Here is a 27,084-nt window from a genome sequence, read left to right as displayed (position 1 = left end):
ATAATTTAAGCGGTTTTTTATTAATTAATAAATGCTCAGTAATTAAAAAAAATAATATTTTAAGGTTTTTTCATAAATTAGTAACTTTAATTGAGAGCCTTAATTTCAAAATATTCTTTAAAAATTAAAAAAAAATCCATTAATTTTAAAATTCTCTCTTCAACAACAAATAACTTTAATTAACGCGTTAATTCCAATTTTTTCTTCATAATTTTTTTCAATAATTAATAAATTCTTAGCAATTAAAAAATTAATAACTTTATTATTGAGGGCCTGATTTCAAAACATCCTTTGCACTTTTTAAATTTATAATTAAAATATTTATTGGGTAACTAATAAGCGTTTAACAACTAATTGAATAATTAAGAAGCGTTTTATGTGAAGAAAAACTGAATTTATTTTAAATTTATTTTGATTTTTTGGATGAATTAACCCCAATTTTAACCCTTTCCTCCCCAGATTACAGCCAGACAGCGACGCAAAGGTACAAAAAACGCAATTTTTAACCCCTCAAATCCTTAAAAATCTCAATTTTTATAAAACTACAATAATAATTTTAACAAAAATTATATTTTTTTCCGCAGTTACGGCGCGTACCCAGCCCCTCCCAGCCAGAGCTACTCGCAGGGGGGGGGTCAGAGCTACTCCCAGCAGAGCTACGGGGGCTACGGGCAGAGCTCGGACACGGGCTACGGCCAGGGGGGCTACAGCTCCTCCTACGGCCAGAGCCAGAGCGGTGAGTGCCTGAAAAATCAAAAATTCCCATTGTTTTATCAAAAATCCCCATTATTTTATCAAAAATCTGCATTTTTCTATCCCACCATGCCCCAAATTGGGACCTTTGTATCTAAAATGGCTCCAAACCTGACCTGAAATCCCCAAAATTGATCCCAAAACTGACCCCAAAACAGCCTGGCCAGAGCCAGAGCGGTGAGTGCCTAAAAAGTCCTGAAAATATCAAAAATTTCCATTATTTTTTCAAAAATCTGCATTATTCTATCCCACCGTGACCAAAATCGGGACCTTTGTACCTGAAACTGAGCCCAAAATTGACCCCAAAACAGCCTGGTCAGAGCCAGAGCGGTGAGTGCCTAAAGATCCTGAAAATATAAAAAATTCTCATTGTTTTATCAAAAATTCACGTTGTTTTATCAAAAATCCACATTATTCTATCCCACCGTGCCCCAAATCGGCACAAATTGTTCTAAAACTGACCTGAAACCTCCCAAAGTGACCCCAAAACTGAGCCCAAAACAGCCTGGCCAGAGCCAGAGCGGTGAGTGGGCTAAAAAATCCTGAAAATATCAAAAACTTCCATTATTTTATCAAAAATTCACATTGTTGTGTCAAAAATCCACATTGTTTTATCCCACCGTGTGTGAAATCGGCACCTTTGTACCTGAAACTGAGCCCAAAACGGTCTCAAACCTGCTCTAAAATCCTCAAAACTGATCCCAAAACTGACCCCAGAACTGCCTGCTTCAAAAATCCTGAAAATACCAAAAATAAATCCCCCTTTTTCTACTGAAAATCCCCATTGTTTTATCCCAGTGTACCCGAAATCGGCACTTTTGTATCTAAAACGGCTCCAAAACTGACCTGAAATCCCTAAAATTGATCCTAAAACTGACCCCAAAACTGCCTGGCCAGAGCCAGAACAGTGGGTGCCTTAAAATCCTGAAAATATCAAAATTTCCCATTGTTTTATCAAAAATCCACATTATTTTATCCCACTGTACCCAAAATCGGCACTTTTGTATCTAAAATGGCTCCAAAACTGCCCTGAAATCCCCAAATTTGATCCTAAAACTGACCCCAAAACAGCCTGGCCAGAGCCAGAGCAATGAGTGCCTGAAAAATCAAAAATTCCCATTGTTTTATCAAAAATCCCCATTATTCTATCCCACCGTGCCCCAAATCGGGACCTTTGTACCCCAAACTGACCTGAAATCCCCAAAAATTGCCCCAAAACTGACCCCAAAATTGCCCTGAAATCCCCAAAAATTCCTCAGAACAGCCCTGAAACACCAAAACTGACCCCAAAAAACCCTGAAAGCCCCAAACTGACCCCAAAACTGCCCTGAAACCCCCAAAACTGCCCTGAAACCCCCAAAACTGCCCTGAAACCCCCAAAATTGACCCCAAAACAGCCTTTAAAACCCTGAAACTGCCCTTAAAACCCCAAAACTGACCCCAAAACTTCCCTGAAACCCCAAACTGATCCCAAAACAGCCCTGAAATCCCTAAAACAGCCTTGAAACCCCAAAAACTGACCCCAAAACTGCCCTGAAATCCCCAAAACAGTCCTGAAAACCCCAAAACTGGCCCCAAAACCGCCCTGAAAACCCTAAAACAGCCTTGAAACCCCAAAAACTGACCCCAAAACAGCCTGGCCAGAGCCAGAGCAGTGAGTGGCTGAAAAATCCTGAAAATATCAAAAATTTCCATTATTTTATCAAAAATCCCCGTTGTTTTATCAAAAATCCACATTATTCTATTCCACCGTGCCCCAAATCAGGACCTTTGTACCCAAAACGGCTCCAAAACTCACCTGAAACCTCCCAAAGTGACCCCAAAACTGCCCTGAAATCCTCAAAATGGACCCCAAAACTGCCCTGAAAACCCCAAACTGATCCCAAAACAGCCCTGAAATCCCTAAAACAGCCTTGAAACCCCAAAAACTGGCCCCAAAACTGCCCTGAAATCCCCAAAACAGTCCTGAAAACCCCAAACTGATCCCAAAACAGCCCTGAAATCCCTAAAACAGCCTTGAAACCCCAAAAACTGGCCCCAAAACTGCCCTGAAACCCCCAAACTGCCCTGAAACCCCCAAACTGACCCCAAAACTGCCCTGAAAACCCCAAAGTGACCCCAAAACTGCTCTGAAACCCCCAAAACTGATCCCAAAACTGCCCTTAAAAACCCAAAACTGACCCCAAAACTGCCCCAAAATCCCCAAAACTGCCCTTAAAAACCCAAAACTGATCCCAAAACTGTCTTTAAACCCCCAAAACTGCCCTGAAACCCCAAAACTGCCTGAAACCCCCAAACTGACCCCAAAACTGCTCTGAAACCCCCAAAACTGATCCCAAAACTGCCCTTAAAAACCCAAAACTGACCCCAAAACTGCCCCAAAATCCCCAAAACTGCCCTTAAAAACCCAAAACTGATCCCAAAACTGTCTTTAAACCCCCAAAACTGCCCTGAAACCCCAAAACTGACCCCAAAACTGCCCTGAAACCCCCAAAGTGACCCCAAAACTGCCCCAAAATCGCCAAAACTGCCCTTAAAAACCCAAAACTCACCAGATCCAAAGCAATGAGTTCCCCAAAAATCCCAAAACTCCCAAAAATCTTCGATTCATCCCAATTTCCCCCTAATTTTCCTTCCTTTTTCCCATTTTCCTCTCAATTTCTCCCATTTTTCCCCTCACTTTTCTTATTCCTCATCACCTCCCCCCATTTTTACCTTTTCCCGACCCATTTTTTCATGTTTTATCCCCAAATTTTCCCAAATTTCTTAATTTTTTCCCCTTTTAGGTTATTCAGCCCCGGCGGCTCCTCCGTCCTACGGCTCCGGCGGTTTTGGTTCTGGGCAGAGCTCCCAGGGCAGCTACGGCCAGACCTCGTCCTACCCTGGGTATTCCCAGCCCCCTGCGGCTGCCTCGGCCTCGGGAAGGTGATTAATTAGTCATTAATAATTAATATTAGTGATTAATGATCGATAATTAACGTTAGTCATGAATTGGGAGCCTCAAACTCCAAACCAGTCACTGCCAGTGACCCCAAATCTCCTATTCTGACTTTTTCCAGCCCCCTGCGGCTGCCTCGGCCTCGGGAAGGTGATTAATTAGTCATTAATAATTAATATTAGTGATTAATGATCGATAATTAATGTTAGTCGTGAATTGGGAGCCTCAAACTCCAAACTAGTCACTGCCAGTGACCCCAAACATCTTCCTATTCTGACTTTTCCCAGCCCCCTGTGGCTGTTTCTGGGTCTGGAAGGTGATTAATAATCATTAATTAATTAATATTGATGATTAATGAGCGGTGGGTGAGGTTAATCCTGAATTGGTAACACTGAATGCCAAACCAGTCACTGCCAGTGACCCCAAATCTCTTATTCTGACTGTTCCCAGCCCCCTGTGGCTGTTTCTGCATCTGGAACGTGATTAATAATCGTTAAATAATTAATATTAGTGATTAATGATCGATAATTAACGTTAGTCGTGAATTGGGAGCCTCAAACTCCAAATCAGTTACTCCCAGTGACCCCAAACCTCCTCCTATCCTGGGTATTCCCAGCCCCCTGTGGCTGTTTGTGGGTCTGGAAGGTGATTAATTAGTCATTAATTAATTAATATTAGTGATTAATGATTGGTGGGTGATGTTAGTTTTGAATCGGTAACACCAAACTCCAAACCAGTCACTCCCAGTGACCCCCAAATCTCTTATTCTGACTATTCCCAGCCCCCTGTGGCTGTTTCTGGGTCTGGAAGGTGATTAATAATCGTTAATTAATTAATATTAGTGATTAATGATCAATAATTAATGTTAGTCCTGAATTGGGAGCCTCAAACTCCAAACCAGTCACTTCCAGTGACCCCAAACCTCCTCCTATCCTGGGTATTCCCAGCCCCCTGTGGCTGTTTGTGGGTCTGGAAGGTGATTAATTAGTCATTAATTAATTAATATTAGTGATTAATGATCGATAATTAACGTTAGTCATGAATTGGGAGCCTCAAACTCCAAACCAGTCACTGCCAGTGACCCCAAATCTCTTATTCTGACTATTCCCAGCTCCCTGTGGCTGGTTCTGCATCTGGCAGGTAATTAATAATCATTAATTAATTAATATTGGTGATTAATGAGCGGTGGGTGAGGTTAATCCTGAATTGGTAACACTGAATGCCAAACCAGTCACTGCCAGTGATCCCAAATCTCCTATTCTGGCTATTCCCAGCCCCCTGTGGTGTTTCTGGGTCTGGAAGGTGATTAATAATCGTTAATTAATTAATATTAGTGATTAATGATTGATAATTAACGTTAGTCATGAATTGGGAGCCTCAAACTCCAAACCAGTCACTGCCAGTGACCCCAAACATCTTCCTATTCTGACTATTCCCAGCTCCCTGTGGCTGTTTCTGCATCTGGAAGGTGATTAATAATCGTTAATTAATTAATATTAGTGATTAATGATCGATAATTAACTTTAGTCGTGAATTGGGAGCCTCAAACTCCAAACCAGTCACTCCCAGTGACCTCAAATCTCTTACTCTGACTATTCCCAGCCCCCTGTGGCTGGTTCTGTATCTGGCAGGTGATTAATAATCGTTAATTAATTAATATTAGTGATTAATGATCGATAATTAGCATTAACCCCAAACCAGTAACAGCAAACTCCAAACCAGTCACTCCCAGTGACCCCAAATCTCTAATCCTGACTATTCCCAGCCCCCTGCGTGTGGTAATTAATTAGTTATTAATTAATTAACAATTAATTGTTAATTTTCGGATTGTTAGGGATTAATGGTCGTTAATAATTGTGGGTGTTGGGGGCAAATTTTGGAGGTTTTGGGGCAAATTTTTGTGGTTTTGAGGCGAATTTTGGATGTTTTGGGATAAATTTTGGGTGTTTGAGGCGAATTTTTGTATTTTTGAGGCAAATTTTGAGTGTTTGGGGGTGAATTTTGGATGTTTTGGGGCAAATTTTTGTGGTTTTTGAGGCGAATTTTGGATGCTTTGGGGTAAATTTTTGTATTTTTCGTCAAATTCTGGATGTTTTGGGGCAAATTTTTGTATTTTTGCGGCGAATTTTGGGTGTTTTGGGGCAAATTCTGGATGTTTTTGGGTGAATTCTGGGTGTTTCAATTCCCGTCTCATTTTGGGGTTAATTCCTTGTGGTTTTAGTCTAAAATTTGGTGGGTTTTTTTTAATTCCAGTTGTTTTTGTGTCAATCCATGTGTTTTGTATCGATTTTTGCCTCATTTTGGGTCAAATTTCCTGAATTTTGGTCAAATTTTGGTCATTTTTTAGGTAAATTCCAGATGTTTTTCCTCAATTCTCGTCTCATTTTTGTGTCTAATTCTTGATATTTTCAGTCTAAAATTGGGTTTTTTTTTTTTTAATTTCACCTGTTTTTTGGCTTAATTAATGTCTTTTTTCTCAATTCCTGCCTGATTTTGGGTCAAATTCTTTAGATTTTGATAAAATTTTGGATATTTTTGGGTAAATTCCGGATGTTTTTCCTCAATTCTCGTCTCATTTTGGGTCTAATTCTCCGTGTTTTTAGTTAAAATTGGGGGGTTTTTTTTAAATTTCAGCTGTTTTTGGCTTAATTAATGTCTTTTTTCTCAATTCCTGCCTGATTTTGGGTCAAATTCTTTAGATTTTGATAAAATTTTGTTGTTTTTTCCGTCCCCAGCTACGGCAGCGGCTCCGGCAGCTCCAGCTACGGCCAAGCCCCGAGCGGGGGCTACAACCAGCAGAGCGGGGGCTACAACCAGCAGAGCTACAGCCAACAGTCCTCCTACAACCCCCCTCCCAGCTACAGCCAGCAGGGCCAGTACAGCTCCGGGGGATGTGAGTGGAATTCCAGAAAAAATTCGGAATTTTTGGGGTGAAAAATGGGGATTTTGGGCAAAATTGGGACTAAAATTGGCTGAAATTTGGGGATTTTTGGCGGTTTGGGGTGGGAAAAGTCATCCTACGACCTGCCCTGAGCTACAGCCAGGAGGACAAAGGAAGCTCCAGGGGATGTGAGTGACATTTCAGGAAAAATATCAAAAATTTGGGGTGAAAAATGGAGATTTTGGGGCGAAAAATGCGAATTTTCAGCAAAATCGGGACTAAAATCAGCCGATTTTTGGCTGAAATTTGGGGATTTCGGGGGTTTGGGGATAGGAAAATTCATCCTACAATCATCCCTGAGCTCTAGACAGCTCTGGGGGATGTGAGTGACAGTCCCTAAAAAAATCCTGAATTTTTGGGGTGAAAAATGGGGATTTGGGGCAAAATCGGGACTAAAATTGGCTGATTTTTGGGGATTTTTTTGGGGTTTGGGATGGGAATAGTTGTGCTACAACCTGACCTGAGTTACAGCCAGCAGGGCCAGTACAGCTCCGGGGGATGTGAGTGGAATTCCAGAAAAAATATGGAATTTTTGGGGTGAAAAATGCGAATTTTCGGCAAAATCGGTGCCAAAATTGGCTGAAATTTGGGGATTTTGGGGAGTTTGGGATGGAAATAATCAACCTACAGTCACCCCTGAGCTACAGGCAGCAGGGCCAGGACAGCTCCGGGGGATGTGAGTGGAGTTTCATAAAAAATTCTGAATTTTTGGGGTGAAAAATGGGGATTTTGGGCAAAATTGCGACTAAAATCGGTCAGTTTTTGTGTGAAATTGTGAAGTTTTGGGGTTTTGGGATGGGAAAATTCATCCTACAATCTGCCCTGAGCTCCAGCCAGCAGGGCCAGGACAGCTCCGGGGGATGTGAGTGACATTTCAGAAAAAATTCTGAATTTTTGGGGTGAAAAATGGGGATTTTGGGCAAAATCGGGACTAAAATCGGATGATTTTTGGAGATTTTGGGGATTTTGGGATAGGAAAATTCATCCTACAGTCATCTCTGAGCTACAGCCAGGAGGGCTAGAAGTATTTTGGGGGATGTGAGTGACATTTCCTAAAAAATTCTGAATTTTTGGGGTGAAAAATGGGGATTTTGGGCAAAATCGGCATCAAAATCGGTCAATTTTTGGCTGAAATTTGGGGATTTTGGGGGGTTTGGGATGGGAAAATTCATCCTACAATCTGCCCTGAGCTACAGCCAGCAGGGCCAGTACAGCTCCGGGGGCTGTGAGTGGAGTTTCATAAAAAATAGCAAATATTTGAGGTGAAAAATGGGGATTTTGGGCAAAATCGGGACTTAAATCGGATTAAATTTGGGGATTTTTGGGGTGGAATTGAGAGATTTGGAAAGGAAACAATTCCTGGAATTTGGGGCAGAATTTCTTGGATTTAATCCAGAATCTCTTGGATTTGGGTCAAAATCCCCTGAATTTGGGTCAAAATCAGCTGCATTTGGGGCACCTGGATTTGGTTCCAAGTTGACCAAATTTAGAGCAAAATTCTTGGAATTTAAGGCAGAATTTCCTGGATTTGGTCCAGAATCTCTTGGATTTGGGACAAAATTTGCAGAATTGGGGCAAAAATCTCTTGGTTTTATGCCAAAATCTGGAGGATTTGGGTCAAAATCCCCTGAATTTGGGTCAAAATCAGCCATTTTTGAAGCACCAATATTTGGTTCTGAATTGAGCGGATTTGGGGCAAAATTCCTGGAATTTGGGGCAGAATTTCTTTGATTTTGTCCAGAATCCCTTTAGTCTTTTGATTTAGTCCAGAATTCCTTAGATTTGGGACAAAATTCATGGAATTTGGGGCAGAATTTCCTGGATTTAGTCCAGAATTCCTTGCATTTGGCACAAAATCTGCGGGATTTGGGGCACCGGGATTTGGTTCTGAATTTACTGGATTTGGGGCAGAATTTCCTGGAATTTTGGGCAGATTTTCCTGGATTTAGTCCAGAATCTCTTGGATTTGGTTCAAAATCAGTTGGACTTGGTTCAAAATCGCTCGGATTTGGGTCAGAATTGTTTGGATTTGGGTCAAAATCCCCTGAATTTGGGTCAAAATCAGCCACATTTGGGGCACCTGGATTTGGTTCCAAGTTGACCAAATTTGGGGCAGAATTCTTGGAGTTTGGGGGAGAATTTCCTGGATTTGGTCCAGAATCTCTTGGATTTGGGACAAAATTTGCAGAATTGGGCCCAAAATCTCTTGGATTTGGGTCAAAATCCCCCGAATTTGGGTCAAAAATCCCCCGAATTTGGGTCAAAATCCCCCGAATTTGGGTCAAAATCCCCCGAATTTGGGTCAAAATCAGCCGCATTTGGGTCAAAATCCCCCGAATTTGGGTCAAAATCCCCTGAATTTGGGTCAAAAATCCCCCGAATTTGGGTCAAAATCAGCCGCATTTGGGTCAAAAATCCCCCGAATTTGGGTCAAAATCCCCTGAATTTGGGTCAAAAATCCCCCGAATTTGGGTCAAAATCCCCCGAATTTGGGTCAAAATCCCCCGAATTTGGGTCAAAATCCCCCGAATTTGGGTCAAAATCCCCCGAATTTGGGTCAAAATCCCCTGAATTTGGGTCAAAATCCCCTGAATTTGGGTCAAAATCACCTGAATTTGGGTCAAAATCACCTGGATTTGGGTCAAAAATCCCCCGAATTTGGGTCAAAAATCCCCCGAATTTGGGTCAAAAATCCCCCGAATTTGGGTCAAAATCCCCTGAATTTGGGTCAAAATCCCCCGAATTTGGGTCAAAATCACCTGGATTTGGGTCAAAAATCCCCCGAATTTGGGTCAAAATCCCCCGAATTTGGGTCAAAATCCCCTGAATTTGGGTCAAAATCCCCCGAATTTGGGTCAAAATCCCCCGAATTTGGGTCAAAATCCCCTGGATTTGGGTCAAAAATCCCCCGAATTTGGGTCAAAATCCCCCGAATTTGGGTCAAAATCCCCTGAATTTGGGTCAAAATCCCCCGAATTTGGGTCAAAATCCCCCGAATTTGGGTCAAAATCCCCCGAATTTGGGTCAAAAATCCCCCGAATTTGGGTCAAAAATCCCCCGAATTTGGGTCAAAATCCCCCGAATTTGGGTCAAAATCCCCCGAATTTGGGGCACCTGGATTTAGTTCTGAATTTACTGGATTTGAAGCAAAATTCTTGGAATTTGGGGCTGAATTTCCTGGATTTAGTCCAGAATCTCTTGGATTTGGGTCAAAATCAGCCGCATTTGGGGCTCCTGGATTTGGTTCCTTATTTACCGGATTTGGGGCAGAATTTCCTGGAATTTGGGGCAGAATTTCCTGGATTTAGTCCCAAATTTCCTGGATTTAATCCAGAATCCCTTTGATTCAGGACAAAATCCATTGGATTTGGGCCAGAATCTGTAAGATTTGGGCCAAAATTTGTAAAATTTGGGTCAGAATTGCTCCGATTTGGGTCAAAATCCGCCACGTTTTGTTACCAAAACCTCCCATTTTTTGTCCAATTCCCAAACTCTCCTCACCCAATTTTTTTCTCATTTTTGCAGCCAACAGCTACGGCCAGGACGGGGGTTCCCTGAGCTCGGGGGGCTACCAGGAGCCCGGGGGTGGCTACGGCTCCTCGGCCCCCCCCGAGCGCAGCCGCGGCCGCGGCGCCTTCGGCTCCCGGGGCGGCTTCGAGCGCGGCTCCCGCGGCTCCCGCGGCTCCCGCGGCGCCTCCGTGGGGTGAGTGACGCAAATTATGGGAATTTATAACAAAATAATAACGGGGTTTTGGAGTTCTGGGGCTGGGGAGGGTTCAGGGAAAAAAAAAATGGTGAAAAACGGGTGAAAAATGAGGGAGAAATGGGCGGAAATGGGTTTGGCGGAGAGAGAGGGAAAATGGTGGAAAAAATTGGGAAAAAATGAAGAAAAAATTGGGAAAAAATGAAGAAAAAATGAAGAAAAAATTGAGGAAAAAATGAAGAAAAAATTAAGAAAAAATTAAAGAAAAATTGAGGAAAAAATGAAGGAAAAATTGAGAAAAAATTAAGAAAAAATTGAGAAAAAATTAAGGAGAAATTAAGAAAAAATTGGGAAAAATAAAGAAAAATTTGAGAAAAAATAAGAAAAAATTAAGAAGAAATTAGGAAAAAATTATGAAAAAAAAAAAAGAAAAAATTAAGAAATAATTAAGAAAAAATAAAGAAAAAAGTTTAGAAAAAATTTAGAAAAAACTAAGAAAAAATTGGGAAAAATGAAGAAAAAATGAAGAAAAAATTAAGAAAAATTTAAGGAAAAATTGAGAAAAAATAAGGAAAAAATAGAGTAAAAATTAAGAGAAAATTCAGAAAAAATTGAGAAAAAAATTAAAAATTGAGAAAAAATTAAAAAATTAAAAAAAATTGAGAAAAATTGAGAAAAAATTAAGAAAAAATAAGGAAAAAATTAAGAAAAAATTGAGAAAAAATTAAGAAAAAATTGAGAAAAAATTGAGAAAAAATGAAGAAAAAATGAAGAAAAAATAAGGAAAAAATTGAGAAAAAATTGAGAAAAAATTGGGAAAAATAGAGAAAAAATTGAGAAAAAATTAAGAAAAATTAAGAAAAAAATAAGAAAAAATTCAGAAAAAAATGAAGGGAATTTGGGGAAAAAATTGGAAAATAGGGAAAGAATTTAAGAAAAAGGAAAAAAAAATCTGGAGGTTTGGAGAAGGAAAAAGTGAAGGAAATTTAGAAGGGGAAAAGGAAAAATGGGGTTTTAAGTAAAAAAAAAAGGAAAAAATGGAGTTTTGGAGGAAAAAAAAAAGTGATTTTTTGGGGGGAATTTTGGTAAAAATGAGTTTGTGGGGAAATGGATTTTTTTGGGGGGGAAAAATGAGTGTTTTTTTGGGGGAAAAATGAATTAATTTTAAAGGTAAAAGGGATAAATGGTTTTTAAGGGAAAAAGAAAAAAAAATAAAAGGGAAAAAAGGAGGTTTTGGGGAAGTAAAAGGTGAAAAAAATGGAAAAAAAAATTGCAAAAAATGGTGGAAAATGAAAAAAAATGGAAGTTTTGGGTAAGAAAAAGGTGGTAAAAAAATTTTGGGGAAGAAAAAGGTAAAAAAATCGTTCCCAAGGTCACCTGCAGCCTCTGGTCCCGGCAGGGGAAAAAAAATGGATTAAAAAGGAAAAATATTGAGAGAAAATGGTGAAATTTAGGTTAAAAAACGCTGAAAAATGGTGGAAAATTATATTAAAAACAAAGTGGATTTTGGGCAAAAATATTAAGGGAAAAAAGGTGAAATGAGAAGGTAAAAAAAATGGAAAAAAAAATGGATTTGGGGATTTAAAAAAAGCAAAAAATACTGAAGGAAAAAAGGTGAAAATTGGAAAAAAATATTGAAGGAAAAAGGTGGAATTTTGAGGGGAAAAAATGGGATTAAAAAGGTGAAATTTGGGGGAAAAACGTGGAAAAAAGTGAAGAAAAAATCAAAAAATATTGAAAGGAAAATGGTGGAATTTGGGGAAAAAATTGGGAAATAAAAAGTGAAATGTGGCAAAAAAGGAAAAAATACAAAAAAAAATCCCAATTTTGGTGCGTTTTGAGGTCACTGAAGAGAAAAAATGGGTTTAAAATATAAAAAATGGTTAAAAAAGTGGATTTTGAGGAGAAAAATCCACCAAATTTGGAGGTTTTGGGGTTTTTTGTGTCGATGGAAAGGAAATTTTGGTGTCCCGGTGCTTGAAAATGGTGAAAAAATGGTGAAAAAAGCAAAAAAAAAAAAAAGGTTAAAAGTGGTAAAAAGAGGAAAAAATGGTTTGAAATTTATGAAGTGTGTGAAAAAAGGGGGAAATTGGCACAAAAAATTGGAGGGAAATGGTTTAAAGTGGTTAAAAGTAGTAAAAAAAAAGGTTAAAAATGCAAAAAAAAAGGAAAAAAAACTGGAGAAAAAAATGGTTTAAAAAAAGCCAAAATTGAGGAGGGAAAAAGGGAAAAAAAAAAACAGGAAAAAAAAGCAAAAAAGGGAAAAAAAAACCCTGCAAAAAGTAACAAAGGAAAAGGAAAAAAATGTTGTGGAAATTAAGGGGAAAAAAAAAAGGGAAAATGGGAAAAACTTGGTTGGAAAATGGTGAAAAAAAGGGGAAAATGAGTTTAAAAAAAAGGAAAAAGAAAGGAAAAAATGGTGAAAAAGGGGGTAAAAATGGTGAAAAAATAGGGAAAAATGGTTAAAAAATATTGAAAACAAAAGTGAAAAACTGGTGGAAAAAAAGGTGAAAAAATAATGAAAAAATGGTTTTAAAAGGTGAAAAAAATGGTGAAAAAATGGTGAAAAAATAGGGGAAAAATGGTAAAAATTTGGTGAAAAATTTGGTGAAAAAATGGTTAAAAATGGTGGAAAAATGGTTTAAAATGGTGAAAAAAATTGGGGAAAAAATGGTTAAAAAAAAAAAGGTGAAAAAATAATGAAAAATGGTAAAAAAATAAGGAAAAAATGGTGAAAATTTGATGGAAAAATGGTAAAAAAATGGTGAAAAATTGGTGAAAAAATTGTGAAAAAATGGTTAAAAAAGGAGAAAAATTGGTGAAAAAAAGGTTAAAAAATGGTAAAAAATTGGTAAAAAAATTGGTGAAAAAACAGTAAAAAATGGTTAAAAAATGGTAAAAATTTGGTGAAAAAATGGTGGAAAAGAGCAAAAAAAATTTAAAAAATACTGAAAAAATGGTGAAAAAAATAGTGAAAATTTGGTGAAAAATTGGTGGAAAAAAGGTGAAAAAAAAGTTTAAAAATGGTGAAAAAAAACACTAAAAAAAGGTGAAATTTGGGATAAAATTTGGGATGTTTTTGCCGACGGTTTTTGGGTGAAAAAAACCGAAATTTTTTGGGGGGGGCCTCGTCCAGGTGAGTATTTTTTGGGGGGAAAAAGACTAAAAAAATTTGGGTTTTTTTTTTGTTGTGCTTGTTTTGACCAACCTCTGCCTTTTGTGTGCTGCAGGTGTGAGAAAAATAAAAAAAGCAGCGAAAAAGTCAAAAATCCGCCGCTTGTTTTGGGTTCAAAAAGGCAGAAAAGGGAAAAAAAAATAGAGAAAAATTCAATTTTTAACCACTCAACGCTCAGGGGACAAAAAAAAAAAAGGGGGAGAAATGCAAGAGGAAAAGGGGTGGAAAAAATGGGATTTTTTTTTTTTTTTTCCCTGATTTTTGGGCTGAATTTTTCCCAAGTTTTGCTGCATCCGAGGAGGAAAAAGCGACGGCGGCGAGGAAAAAAACAACCAAAAAAATTCCAAAAAAAATTGCAAAAAAAAGCTCAAGAAAAGCCCAAAAAAATTCCAGAAAAAAGCCCAAAAAATTAAAAAAAAATGCCTGAGAAATCTGGAAAAAAAGCCCTAAAAAATCCCCAAAAAAGCCCCCCAAAAAATCCCAAGAATTCCCCAAAAAATTTCTGGAAATAAAAACAAAAAATTCAAAAAAATTCTGAAAAAATCCTTGAAAATTCAGAAAAAGCAAAAAAAATTTCCAAAAAAATCCTCGAAAAATCTCTGCAAACTGCCCAAAAGAAGCCCAAAAAAAGCTCAAAAAAAATCTCCGAAAAATCCCAAAAAAAGCCCAAAAAAGCCCCAAAAATTAAAAAAATCCCAAAAAATCTCCGAAAAAAAAAAAAAAAAATTCCGAAAAATCTCGGAAAATCCAAAAAAAATGCCCAAAAAATTCCAAAAAAATACCTGAAAAATCAAAAAAATGCCCAAAAAATTCTAAAAAAAATCCAAAAAAGTCTCTGGAAAATCCAAAAAAATGCCCAAAAAAATCTCTGAAAAATCCCGAAAAGTTTTCAAAAATATTCCAAAAAAATCCCCAAAAATGCCCAAAAAAATTCCAAAAAAATCTCTGAAAAATTCCAAAAAATTGCCAAAGAAATTCCCCAAAAATGCCCAAAAATCCCCCAAAAATTCCCGAAAAATCTCTGAAAAATCAAAAAAAAAATTGCCCAAAAAATGTCAAAAAAGTCCCCGAAAATTTCCAAAAAAATCCCCGAAAATGACGAAAAAAAATTCCAAAAAAATTTTCAAAAAATCCTAAAAAATGCCCAAAAAAAAGCCCCAAAAAATTCCAAAAAAAATCCAAAAAATTTTTCAAAAAAATCCCAAAAAATGCCTGGAAAAATTCGAAAAAAAATCCCAAAAAACTTCTGGATTAGTTTCAAAAAATTTGAGGTTTTTTTTGCCGTGTTCCCGAGGTGTTTTTAGGCAGGGGGGTTCCAAAATTCCTGATTATCTTCTAATTTATCTCCTCAGCGGTGGTGAGCGTGGTGGCTTCAATAAATTCGGTGGTAAGTCCCAAAATTTGAGGTTTTGAGCCCAAAAAAATTTAAAAAAAAATGGAAAAAAAATTAAAAAAAAAAAAAAGAAAAAAAATTATGGTCGTTTTTATTATTTTTATTTTATTTTTTTTTCTATATTTATATTTTTATTTTCCCCCATTTTTCCTGGACGGGAGAAAAAATTTATTTAAAAAGGGGAGGGGAAAAAAAAATAAAATTCCCTTCCTGGTCCTTTTTAGGAATAAAAAAATTCAGGTTTAAAGTAATAAAAAAAAAAGGAAAAAATATAAATTTAAGGAGAAAAAAAAATCTGGTGGTTTCTGGAAAAAATGGTGGAAAAATCAGTGAAAAAAAAAAAGGTTTTTTTGGTGGGGAGGGATGAGGGTAAAAAAAGGAAAAAAAGGTGATTTTTTTTTTTTTTTTGGTTTAAAAAAACGCTGCATGTGGTGGAAAATATTTTAAATAAAAAAAAATCTCAGGTTTGGTGTTTTTGGGGGGAAATAAAAAACCCCCAAATTTTAGGAGTTTTTTGGGGTGTTGTTAAATAAAAAAAAAAAACAAAAGGTGAAAAAAAGCGCCGGTGACCTTGAGGTTTTTGGTGGAAATTTTGGTTGGAAATAAAAAAAAAAAGGTGAAAAATTCAAAAAATTCACCTTCACCCCCCCAAAAAAAAAATAAAATTAAAGGGGGAAAAAGGTCGGAGGTGAAGTGGATACATTAAAAAAAAAAAAAATGGAATTTCTGCTTTTCCCAAATAAATCCCAAAGGTTTCAGCTTTATTGAGGTGGTGGGTTTTATTTTTTATTTTTATTTTTTTTGGATGGGGAAAAAAATATAATAATAATAATTGTGTGGTTTTGAGGGTTTTTTTTTAAAAAAATGAGTGGAAAAAAAGGAGTTAAAAATGAAAAATTAAGGAAAATGAGGGAAAAATTGAGAAAAAAGAAGGAACAATTAAGAAAAAAGAGGGGAAAATTAAGAAAAAGGGAAAAATTAAAGGAAAATGAGGGGAAAATTGAGAAAAAAGCGGGAAAAATTGAAGAAAAGGAGGAAAAAAAAAAGGAAAAATCGGCGTCTTCCGGAATGGGAAATCCGGGAACTTCCCCAGATGGGAAAAGGTGGAAAAAAATAAGAATTTTGGTACCAAATTTGAGGATTTTTGCCCCAAAAAAGGGGCGGGAAAAGAGGGAGGGGGAAAGGGGGCGGGGCTTAGGGGAAGGGGCGTGGTCTGGGTGGCCACGCCCACTCACCGCCACCTCATTTGCATAACGCGGGAATTTGTTGTTTTTTTTCCATGTGTTGCCCATAAAAGGACCCCGGGACCAGGGGCCGAGGCACGACCCAGGTAATTAGTTAATTAATGGCTAATTAATGGGTTTGTTAATGGGAATAAAGTGGTGGGTAGTTGATTAGGTTGTGGTTAATTAATAGGGTAATTTAAAGGTGGTTAATTAGTTAATTAATGGCTAATTAAAGGGTTGTTACTGGGAATAAAGTGGGAGGTAATTGATTTAGTTGAGGGTAATTAACAGGGTAGTTAAAGGTGGTTAATTAGTTAATTAATGGCTAATTAATGTGTTTGTTAATAGGAATAAAGTGGTGGGTGATTGATTAGGTTGTGGTTAATTAACAGGGCAATTAAAGGTGGTTAATTAGTTAATTAAAGGGTTGTTAGTGGGAATAAAGTGAGAGGTAATTGATTTAGTTGTGGGTAATTAACATGGCAATTAAAGGTGGTTAATTAGTTAACTAAAGGGATATCAGGGGGAATAAAGTGGTGGGTAATTGATTTATTTGTGATTAATTAACAGGGCAATGGTCAGTAATTAATGCTAATTAGCACTAATTAACTCTAATTGCCCCCAGGTGAGCAGGACAACTCGGACAACAACACGATCTTCGTGCAGGGCCTGGGGGAGAACGTCACCATCGAGTCCGTGGCCGATTATTTCAAACAGATCGGGATCATCAAGGTCAGGGACACACCTGGGGACACACCTGGGACACACCTGGGACACACCTGGGGACACACCTGGGACACACCTGGGACACCCAGATACACCTGGGGACACCTGGGACACACCTGGGACACCTGGGGACACCCAAACACACCTGGGGACACACCTGGGGACACCTGGGGACACCTGGGGACACACCTGGGGCACACCTGGGGACACACCTGGGGATACCCAAAATACACCTGGGGACACCTGGGACACACCTGGGACACCTGGGGACACCCAAAATACACCTGGGGACACCTAAAATACACCTGGGGACACACCTGGGGACACACCTGGGACACACCTGGGGACACCTGGGACACACCTGGGGACACCCAAAATACACCTGGGGACACCTGGGACACCCAAAATACACCTGGGGACACCTGGGGACACACTTGGGACAGGTGAGAAACTTGAGTGGTCATTCAGTGGTCACTCAGTGGTCACTCAGGGGTCAGGGGTCACTCAGTGGTCACTCAGGGGTCGGTGGTCACTCACTGGTCACTCAGTGGTCACTCATGGTCACTGGTCACTCCCCAGACCAACAAGAAGACGGGCCAGCCCATGATCAATCTCTACACCGACCGTGAGACGGGGAAGCTCAAGGGCGAGGCCACCGTGTCCTTCGACGACCCGCCCTCGGCCAAGGCCGCCATCGACTGGTTTGATGGTCAGTGGGACCCAAAATTCCTCCTTTTCACCCCAAAATTCCTCCTTTTCACCCCAAAAATCCTCCTTTTCACCCCAAAACCCCTCCCAATTTTTTTCTCAATTTTTTTCTCATTTTCCCATTTTTTTTCCTCCATTTTCCCTCATTTTTCCCCTCATTTTCCCACCTTTTTTCCCCTCATTTTTTCTCTTGTTATCCCACATTTTCCCACCTTTTTTCCTCCTATTTTCCCATATTTTTTTCTCTCATTTTCCCACCTTTTTTTCCTAATTTTTTCCCCTCATTTTCCCACCTTTTTTTCCTCATTTTTTCCCCTCATTTTCCCACCTTTTTTTCCTCATTTTTTCTCCTTATTTTCCCACCTTTTTTTCCTCATTTTTCTCTCATTTTCCCTCATTTTTCCTCCTTTTCCCCTCTTATTTTCCCTCATTTTTCCCCTCATTTTTCTACATTTTTTCCTAATTTTTTCCTCATTGTCCCACATTTTTCCTTCATTTTTTTTCCCTTCATTTTTCTCAATTTTTTCCCTCATTTTCCCACATTTTTTCCCACTTTTTTTCCTCATTTTTTCTCTCTTTTTCCCACATTTTTCCCTCATTTTTTCCCCTCATTTCCCCTCATTTTTTCCCCTCATTTCCCCACCATTCCCCCCTCATTTTTCCACCCAAAATTTGATTTATTTTTATTTTTCCAGGCAAGGAATTCTCTGGGAACCCCATCAAGGTGTCGTTCGCCACTCGGCGCGCGGATTTCACCCGGGGGGGCGGCGGCCGCGGCCGGGGCCGGGGAGGTGAGACCCAAAATCCCCTTTTTTCACCCCAAAAATCAACTTTTGTATCCTAAAAACCTCCTTTTTAGCAAAAAACCCTCTTTTTTCACCCCAAAATCCCCATTTTTCACCCCAAAATCCCCATTTTTCATCTAAAAAATCAACTTTTGTATCCTAAAAATCTCATTTTTAGCCAAAAATCTTCTTTTTTCATCCCAAAATGCCCCATTTTTTGCCCCAAAATCCTCCCTTTTTTCCCCCCCAAAATCCCTTTTTTATCCTAAAATTCTGTTTATTTAATCCTAAAATTACCTAATTTCCTTTTTCACCCCAAAAATACCTTTTTTATCCTAAAATTCCCTTCATTTAATCCTTAAATTCCCTTTTTCAGTCCAAAATCCCCATTTTATCCTAAAATCCCCTTTTTACCCAAAAATTCCCTTTTTTCACCCCAAAAATCACCTTTTGAATCCTAAAATCCCCCATTTCACCCCAAAATCCCCCTCTTTCACCCCAAAAATCACTTTTTGTATCCCAAAATCCCCTTCATTTAATCCAAAAATTCTATTTTTATCCAAAAATCTCCTTTTTTCACACCAAAATCACCCCTTTTTTCCTAAATTCCCCCTTTTTCACCCCAAAAATCACCTTTTATATCCTAAAATCCTCTTCATTTAATCCCAAAATTTCCTTTTTACCTAAAAATACCCTTTTTCTCCCCAAAAATCAACTTTTGTATCCTACAATCTCCTTCATGTAATCCTAAAATCATTTTATCAGAAAATCCCACTTTTTCACCCCAAAATTCCAATTTTTATCCCAAAAAAACCCCTTTTTTTAACCAAAATCCCCATTTTTTACCCCATTTCAGGCCCCCTGGGTTCTGTGAGTGTGAAATTTGTATTTTAACCAAAATTCACATTTTTCACTCCAAAAATCTCCTATTTTATCCTAAAATCCTTTTTTTATCCAAAAATTCCCCTTTTTCACCCCCAAAATCACGTTTTGTGTCCCAAAATCCCCGTCATTTAATCCTAAAATCCCCTTTTTCACCCCAAAATCCACTTTTTTCACCCCAAAAATCAACTTTTGTATCCCAAAATCCTCCTTTGTCACCCCAAAAATCACCTTTTTATCCTAAAATCCTTTTTTTGTCCTAAAATTCCCCTTTTTGTTGTAAAATCCTTTTTTTTCACCCAAAAATCCTCCCTTTTCACCCCAGAAATCCCCTTTTCAACCTAAAATCCATTTTTTTGTCCTAAAATTCCCCCTTTTCACCCCAAAAATCCCCATTTTTTACCCCAAAATCCCCAAATTTTTAACCAAAATTTCCATTTTTTCCCCCATTTCAGGCCCCCTGGGTTCTGTGAGTGTGAAATTTGTGTATTTTAACCAAAATCCCCATTTTTCCCCTTCAGGCCCCGTGGGCCGGGGCGGGTTCTGTGAGTGTTAAATTTGTGTATTTTAACCAAAATTCCCATTTTTTACCCCAAAATCCCCATTTTTTTAACCAAAATCCCCATTTTTTACCCCAAAATCCCCAATTTTTAACCAAAATTCCCATTTTTTTACTAAAATCCCCATTTTTTACCCCAAAAAATCCCCATTTTTTAAACCAAAATCCCCATTTTTTACCCCAAAATCCCCAATTTTTTACTAAAATCCCCATTTTTTAACCCAAATCCCCATTTTTCACCCCAAAATCCCCATTTTTTAACCAAAATCCCCATTTTTTCCCCCATTTCAGGCCCCCTGGGCCGGGGCGGGTTCGGCTCCGGCGGCTCCGGAGGCCGCGGGGGATTCACCGGAGGGGGAGGGGCCCAGCAGAGAGCGGGGGACTGGAAATGCCCCAACCCGTGAGTGGAACTTACTGGTTTATACTGGTTTATACTGGGAATGGACTGGGGTAGACTGGGTTAGACTGGGAATGGACTGGGAGGGGTCTGGGGTATACTGGGTTATACTGGGAATGGACTGGGTTATATTGGGAGGGACTGGAAATGCCCCAACCCGTGAGTCAAATACACTGGTTTATACTGGTTTATACTGGTTTATACTGGGAATGGACTGGGTTAGACTGGGAATGGACTGGGGTATACTGGTTTATACTGGGAGGAGTTTGGGGTATACTGGGTTATAGCGGGAGGGACTGGAAATGCCCCAACCCGTGAGTCCTTTGTACTGGGATATACTGGTTTATACTGGTTTATACTGGGATATACTGGGATATACTGGGATGGACTGGGGTATACTGGGTTAGACTGGGAATGGAGTGGGGTGTACTGGGAGGGACTGGAAATGCCCCAACCCGTGAATGGATTATACTGGTTTATACTGGGGTATACTGGGAATGGGCTGGGGGATACTGGGAATGGACTGGGAGGGGTCTGGAGTATACTGGGTTATACTGGGAACGGACTGGGATATACTGGGAGGGGACTGGGAATGGACTTGGTTATACTGGGAAGGGACTGGGGTATACTGGGATATACTGGGAGGGGTTTGGGAGGGACTGGATTATACTGGGTTATACTGGGAGGGACTGGAAATGGTCTGGGGTATACTGGGAGGGGACTGGGGTATACTGGGTTCTACTGGGAATGGACTGGGTTATACTGGGGAGGGACTGGGGTATACTGGGATATACTGGGAGGGGCCCAGCAGAGAGCGGGGGACTGGAAATGCCCCAACCTGTGAGTGGAGCTTACTGGGATGTACTGGTTTATACTGGGATATACTGGGAATGGACTGGGTTATACTGGGAATGGACTGGGTTGTACTGGGATATACTGGGAATGGGCTGGGAGGGGTCTGGGGTATACTGGGTTATACTGGGATATACTGGGAGGGGCCCAGCAGAGAGCGGGGGACTGGAAATGCCCCAACCCATGAGTGGAACTTACTGGTTTATACTGGTTTATACTGGTTTATACTGGGAATGGGCTGGGAGGGGTTTGGGGTGTACTGGGGGATACTGGGAATGGACTGGGGTATACTGGGAGGGGTTTGGGAGGGACTGGATTATACTGGGTTATACTGGGAGGGACTGGGTTATACTGGGAATGGACTGGGGTATACTGGGGTGTACTAGGAATAGACTGGGTTATACTGGTTTATACTGGGATGGACTGGGAGGGGCTGGGATGAACTGGGAGGGGATCCTCTCTCTGTGTGACGTCACCGGTGGCGCTATGACATCACTGATGACATCATGTGTGACGTCACAGGGCGTGTGAGAACGTGGGGAAGCGACTGGGACAAACTGGGAAGGGACTGGGACAGACTGGGGAGTGACTGGGATGAACTGGGAGGGGATTTGGATGAACTGGGAGGGGATCATTGTCTGTGACGTCACCGGTGGCGCTATGACGTCACTGATGACGTCACGTATGACATCACAGGGCGTGTGAGAACATGAACTTCTCGTGGCGCAACGAGTGCAACCAGTGCAAGGCCCCCAAACCCGAGGGGGGGCCCGGGGGGCCTCACCTGGGCGGGGGCGGGGCCGGAAAATACCCCGGGGGCGGCGGCCGAGGAGGAAACCACATGGGTAAGGGTGACACACCTGGATAACACACCTGAAAATACACCTGGGGACACCTGGGGACAGCTAAACACACCTGGGCGACACACCTGAGGACACCTGAACACACCTGGGGGATGCCTAAACGCACCTGGGGACAGCTGGACACACCTGGGGACACACCTGGGGAACCACATGGGTAAGGACACCTGGATACACCTGGGGACACACCTGGGGACACCTTAACACACCTGGACATGCTCAAAAATACACCTGGGGACACTTAGACATACCTGGGGAACACACCTGGGGGCACCTAAACACACCTGGGGACACCTGGGTACACCTGGACACACCTGGATAAGGATTGGAAACCTAAACACACCTGGGAACCCACCTGGGTAAGGATGAGACACCTGAACACACCCAAAAATACACCTGGGGACACCTGGGAACATGCAAACACACCCAAAACCACACCTGGGTACAGCTAAACACACCTGGGGGCACCCAAAACCACACCTGGGGACATCTGAACACACCTGGGTAAGGATAAAGCACACCTGGGCACACCTGTCTCACCTGTTATTGCTTGTTCATACCTGTTATGTTACCTGGTCACACCTGTCCTGTGTCACACCTGTCCTAATCTCACCTGTCCCACAGGTGGAGGCAGATTCAAGGATCGCCGCAGGGAGTTTGGCTGTTCTCATTCACACCTGTCACACCTGTTGTGTCTCACCTGTTCACACCTGTTCACACCTTTCTCACCTGTTACCTGTCCTACAGGTGGAGGAGGATTCAAGGACTGCCACAGGGGGTTCTGTTGAGGTGGTTTGACACACCTGTCTCTCCCGTTCATACCTATTACCATTCACAGCTGTTCACACCTGTCCTGTACACACCTGTTACCTGTGTCTCACCTGTTCACACCTGTCTCACCTGTTTCAGGTGGAGGAGGATTCGAGGATCGCCGAGGGGGCCGTGGGGGCTTCAATCGCAGCGGGTTCACACACACACACCTGTTACCTGTACACACCTGTACACACCTGTTACCTGCACACACCTGTATCACCTGTTCTGTCTCACCTGTTACCTGTCCCACAGGTGGAGGTGGATTTGAAGATCGCCGAGGTGGCCGCGGGGGGCTTCACTTGCAGCGGGTTCACACATCTGTTACCATTCACACCTGCTCTGTGATCACACCTGTACACACCTGTGTCATACGTGTCGTGTTCACATGTGTCTCACCTGTTCACACCTGTTACCTGTCCCACAGGTGGAGGCGGATTCGAGGACCGCCACGAGGGCCGCGGGGGGTTCGATCGCGGCGGGTTCACACACACACACCTGTACACACCTGTTACCTGTACACACCTGTGTCTCACCTGTCGTGTCTCACCTGTTGCAGGTGGAGGAGGATTCGAGGACTGGCCCGGGGGCCACAGGGGGTTCGATCGCGGCGGGTTCACACACACGCACCTGTACACACCTGTTACTTGTTCTCACCTGTGTCTCACCTGTTGTGTCTCACCTGTCGTGTCTCACCTGTTGCAGGTGGAGGAGGATTCGAGGATCACCGCGGGGGCCACGGGGGTTTCGATCGCGGCGGGTTCACACACACACACACCTGTACACACCTGTTACCTGTTCTCACCTGTACACACCTGTCTCACCTGTCGTGTCTCACCTGTTGCAGGTGGAGGAGGATTCGAGGATCGCCGAGGAGGCCGCGGGGGCTTCGATCGCGGCGGGTTCACACACACACACACCTGTACACACCTGTTACCTGTTCTCACCTGTACACACCTGTGTCTCACCTGTCGTGTCTCACCTGTTTCAGGTGGAGGAGGATTCGAGGATCGCCGAGGAGGCCGCGGGGGCTTCGATCGCGGCGGGTTCCGCGGCCGTGGCGGCGACCGGGGCGGGTTCCGGGGCGGCCGAGGCGGCGACCGCGGGGGATTCGGGCCCGGCAAGATGGACAACAGGTGAGTCTGGGGGGAAAAATGGGGAATTTGGGAAACTTGAGGGGAAAAATCTGAAATTTGGGGGCCAAAAATGGGGATTTGGGGAAAAAAATGGGGGTTTGTGGTGAAAAATCTGGGATTTTGGGGGGAAAAAATGGGGTTTTGGGGGGAAATGGGGATTTTGGAGTGAAAAAATGGGGATTTTGGGGGGAAAATGGGGGTTTGAGGAAAATTCAGGGGGAAAAATTGAGGATTTTGGGGCCAAAAATGGAGATTTGGGAAAAAAAAGTGAGAGATTTGGGTGAAAAATCTGGGATTTTGGGGGGAAAATGGGGATTTGGGAAAAAAATGAGGGTTTGGGGTGAAAAATCTGGGGTTTTGGGGGAAAATGGGGAGTTTGGGGGGGAAAATGGGGTTTTTGAGGGAAAAAATGGGATTTTGGAGGAAAAATGGGGATTTGGGGGGGCAAAATGGGGTTTGGGGGGAAATGGAGATTTTTTAGGAAATTCAGGAGGTTTGGGGGGAAAAAATGGGGATTTTGGGGAAATTTCTGGGGAAAAATTTTGGATTTTGGGTTTTGTGGGGGAACAAATGGAGGTTTGGGAGAGTTTTGGGACAAAACAGGGATTTTGGGAGTGGGATTTTGGGGAGAAATAACTGGGATTTAATGGGATTTTTTTGGGTTAAAATCCTCTAATTTGGGGTTTGGGAATTTTGGGGTAAAATCAGGAGGTTTTGGGGGGTGGGGTGGGGGATCAGAGGCTCTAATTAATGTCATTAATTACTGTTATTAATTATCACTGCAGGGGAGACCACCGGCAGGACCGACGCGAGAGGCCCTACTGAGCCCCTCCCCCACCTCACCCCTCCCCCACCCCCCGTTTTGTACTGTTCGCCCCTCCCCCACCCCCCGCCCCTCCCCCCGCGGGCTCCCCCCGCTTTTAACCCTCCCCTCCCCCTCAATAAAGCAATTTTGGGGGAAGATTCTTTGCCTTCTGATTGGATGGGAATTCGGAGGGGGGCATGGCTGCGCTATGAGCTCATTAATTCCCTAATGAGGCACTTCCGGCCGCGGGGCTCATTAGGGGAGTCATTAACGAGCTCATTAAGCGCTGACGTCATGAAGGGCTGGGCACCTAAATAAGGACGGGGGCCCTTTAAGGGTTCACAGGGGGCGTGGCCTGGGCGTCTAATCTGCATAAAAATGGGCGTGGCATGGCACTAAATGACCAATGGGGGTGTGGCTTCCTGTTTTAAACCCGGAAGCATGGACTATGGGTCTATTAGCATAAAGGGGCGTGGCTTAGCCATAAACGACCAATGGAAACGTGGCTTTTGTATGGTGATTAGCATAAGGGGCGTGGCTTGACCATAAATGGCCAATAAAGGCGTGGCTTGTTGATTTTTTTTATTTAGCATAAAGGGCGTGGTTTGACCATAAATTGCTATTGAAGGCGTGGTTTAATTGTATTATTTAGCATAAGGGGCGTGGCTTGATGATACATATAAATACTTAGGGCGTGGTTTAAGCACATTAATAATGAAAGAGGCGTGGCCATGAGAGGCGACAGGTGCCTTTACAGGTGTGTGGGACGGGGCAAACCTGCAGGTACCTGTACAGGTGTGTAGGGCAGAACAGCGACTTCCAAACCAGGTGTGCACTAACGGGGATTTGTGACCGCGCTCAGGTGAGGGGGGAAGCAGATCTTGGACAGGTATAGTACGGGGATTTACGGCCTTATAGGTGCTAAATGAGTGTTCAGGTACTGAGGGGCGTGGCCGCAGGTGCGGAAGTGCCTGTCCGGGTGACCGGAGAGCGTTGGCAGGCAGGTGAGGGGTGGGGAGGGGGCACAGGTAAAGGGGCGTGGCCGCCCCCAGGTGACGGGACAGGTCAGGACAGGACGGGGGTGGCCGGAAGGTGCCGGCGGCCACAGCGGCCACAGCGATGAGGAGGCGGCGGCGGGAGCCGGGAGCGGGGCTGGGGCTGCTGCTGCTGCTGTTACTGCTGCCCGCGGGCGGTGAGAGGGGATTTGGAGGAGTTTTGAGGGGATTTAGGGGTTTTGACGGGATTTGGGGGAGTTTTGAGGGGGTTTGAGGAGGGTCTGAGGGGGTTTGGGGGGAGTCCTGAGGGAATCGTGAGGGGATTTTTGGTAGAGAATCGTGAGGGCATTTTGGCGGGAACCTGAGGGGATTTGGGGGTCCTGAGGGGATTTTGTGAGGGTCCGAGGGGATTTGGGCGAGTTTGGAGGGGGTTTGGGGGAGTCCTGAGGGGATTTTGGGGCCTCGAGGGGATTTGAGGGACTCCTGAGGGGATTTAGGTGTTTTGAGGGGGTTCGGGGGAGTTTTGAGCGGGTTTGGGGGAGTCCTGAGGGGGTTTGGGGAGAGTCCTGAGGGAATCGTGAGGGGATTTTCGGCTGAGAATCGTGAGGGTGTTTTGGCGGGAACCCTGAGGGGATTTGGGGCTCCCGAGGGGATTTTGTGAGGGCCCGAGGGGATTTGGGCGAGTTTGGAGGGGGTTTGGGGGACTCCTGAGGGGATTTTGGGGCCTCGAGGGGATTTGAGGGACTCCTGAGGGGATTTAGGGGTTTTGAGGGGGTTCGGGGGAGTTTTGAGCGGGTTTGGGGAGGGTCTGAGGGGGTTTGGGGGGAGTCCTGAGGGAATCGTGAGGGGATTTTTGGTAGAGAATCGTGAGGGGATTTTGGCGGGAACCCTGAGGGGATTTGGGGGTCCTGAGGGGATTTGGGGGTCCTGAGGGGATTTTGTGAGGGTCCGAGGGGATTTGGGGAAGTTTTGAGGAGATTTGGGGTAGTCCCGAGGGGGTTTGGGGGAATCCTGAGGGGATTTAGGGGTTTTGACGGGGTTCGGGGGAGTTTTGAGCGGGTTTGGGGAGGGTCTCGAGATGGTTTGGGGAGGATTTGAGGGGGTTTGGGGAGAGTCCTGAGGGAATCGTGAGGGGATTTTTGGCAGAGAATCGTGAGGGCATTTTGGCGGGAACCCTGAGGGGATTTGGGGGAAGTCTAAGAGGATTTTGGGGCCTCGAGGGGATTTCAGGGAGTCCTGAGGGGATTTAGGGGTTTTGCGGGGGTTCGGGGGAATCCTGAGGGGATTTGGGAGAAGTCTAAGGGGATTTCAAGGAGTCCTAAGGGGATTTTGGCGTTTTGAGGGGGTTCGGGGGAGTTTTGAGCAGGTTTGGGGAGGGTCTGAGGGGATTTGGGGAAGTCTTGAGGAAATCCTGAGGGGATTTTGGGGAGTCCTGAGGGG

At 42.6% G+C, this 27,084-nt stretch overlaps 1 protein-coding gene and 1 long non-coding RNA gene across 2 annotated transcripts in view; one reads left to right on the top strand and one right to left on the bottom strand.

Annotated features, from left to right (window-relative positions):
• FUS (FUS RNA binding protein) overlaps positions 1-24,749 on the top strand; it is a 28,029-nt gene extending 3,280 nt beyond the window's left edge. The window contains exons 2-15 of the mRNA XM_083882237.1: positions 460-484; positions 585-736; positions 3,540-3,678; positions 6,427-6,584; positions 10,158-10,335; positions 14,863-14,897; positions 16,201-16,233; positions 16,755-16,861; positions 17,435-17,564; positions 18,259-18,354; positions 20,081-20,189; positions 21,735-21,883; positions 23,700-23,844; positions 24,630-24,749. Of these exons, the coding sequence (XP_083738363.1) occupies positions 460-484; positions 585-736; positions 3,540-3,678; positions 6,427-6,584; positions 10,158-10,335; positions 14,863-14,897; positions 16,201-16,233; positions 16,755-16,861; positions 17,435-17,564; positions 18,259-18,354; positions 20,081-20,189; positions 21,735-21,883; positions 23,700-23,844; positions 24,630-24,669 (1,496 nt within the window). The 3' untranslated portion in view covers positions 24,670-24,749. The remainder of the gene's footprint in view (positions 1-459; positions 485-584; positions 737-3,539; positions 3,679-6,426; positions 6,585-10,157; positions 10,336-14,862; positions 14,898-16,200; positions 16,234-16,754; positions 16,862-17,434; positions 17,565-18,258; positions 18,355-20,080; positions 20,190-21,734; positions 21,884-23,699; positions 23,845-24,629) is intronic.
• LOC310921977 lies at positions 21,920-22,438 on the bottom strand. The gene is made up of 3 exons (XR_014592255.1): positions 22,305-22,438; positions 22,130-22,182; positions 21,920-21,953 (listed from the first exon to the last, which is right to left on the bottom strand). It is a non-coding gene; the product is annotated as an uncharacterized lncRNA (long non-coding RNA).
• Positions 24,750-27,084: the final 2,335 nt, after the last annotated feature.

This window comes from Zosterops lateralis (assembly GCF_965231275.1).
Source record: "Zosterops lateralis genome assembly, chromosome: 39".
Classification (NCBI taxonomy): Eukaryota; Metazoa; Chordata; class Aves; order Passeriformes; family Zosteropidae; genus Zosterops; species Zosterops lateralis.
This window is presented reverse-complemented; position numbering and strand designations above follow the sequence as displayed.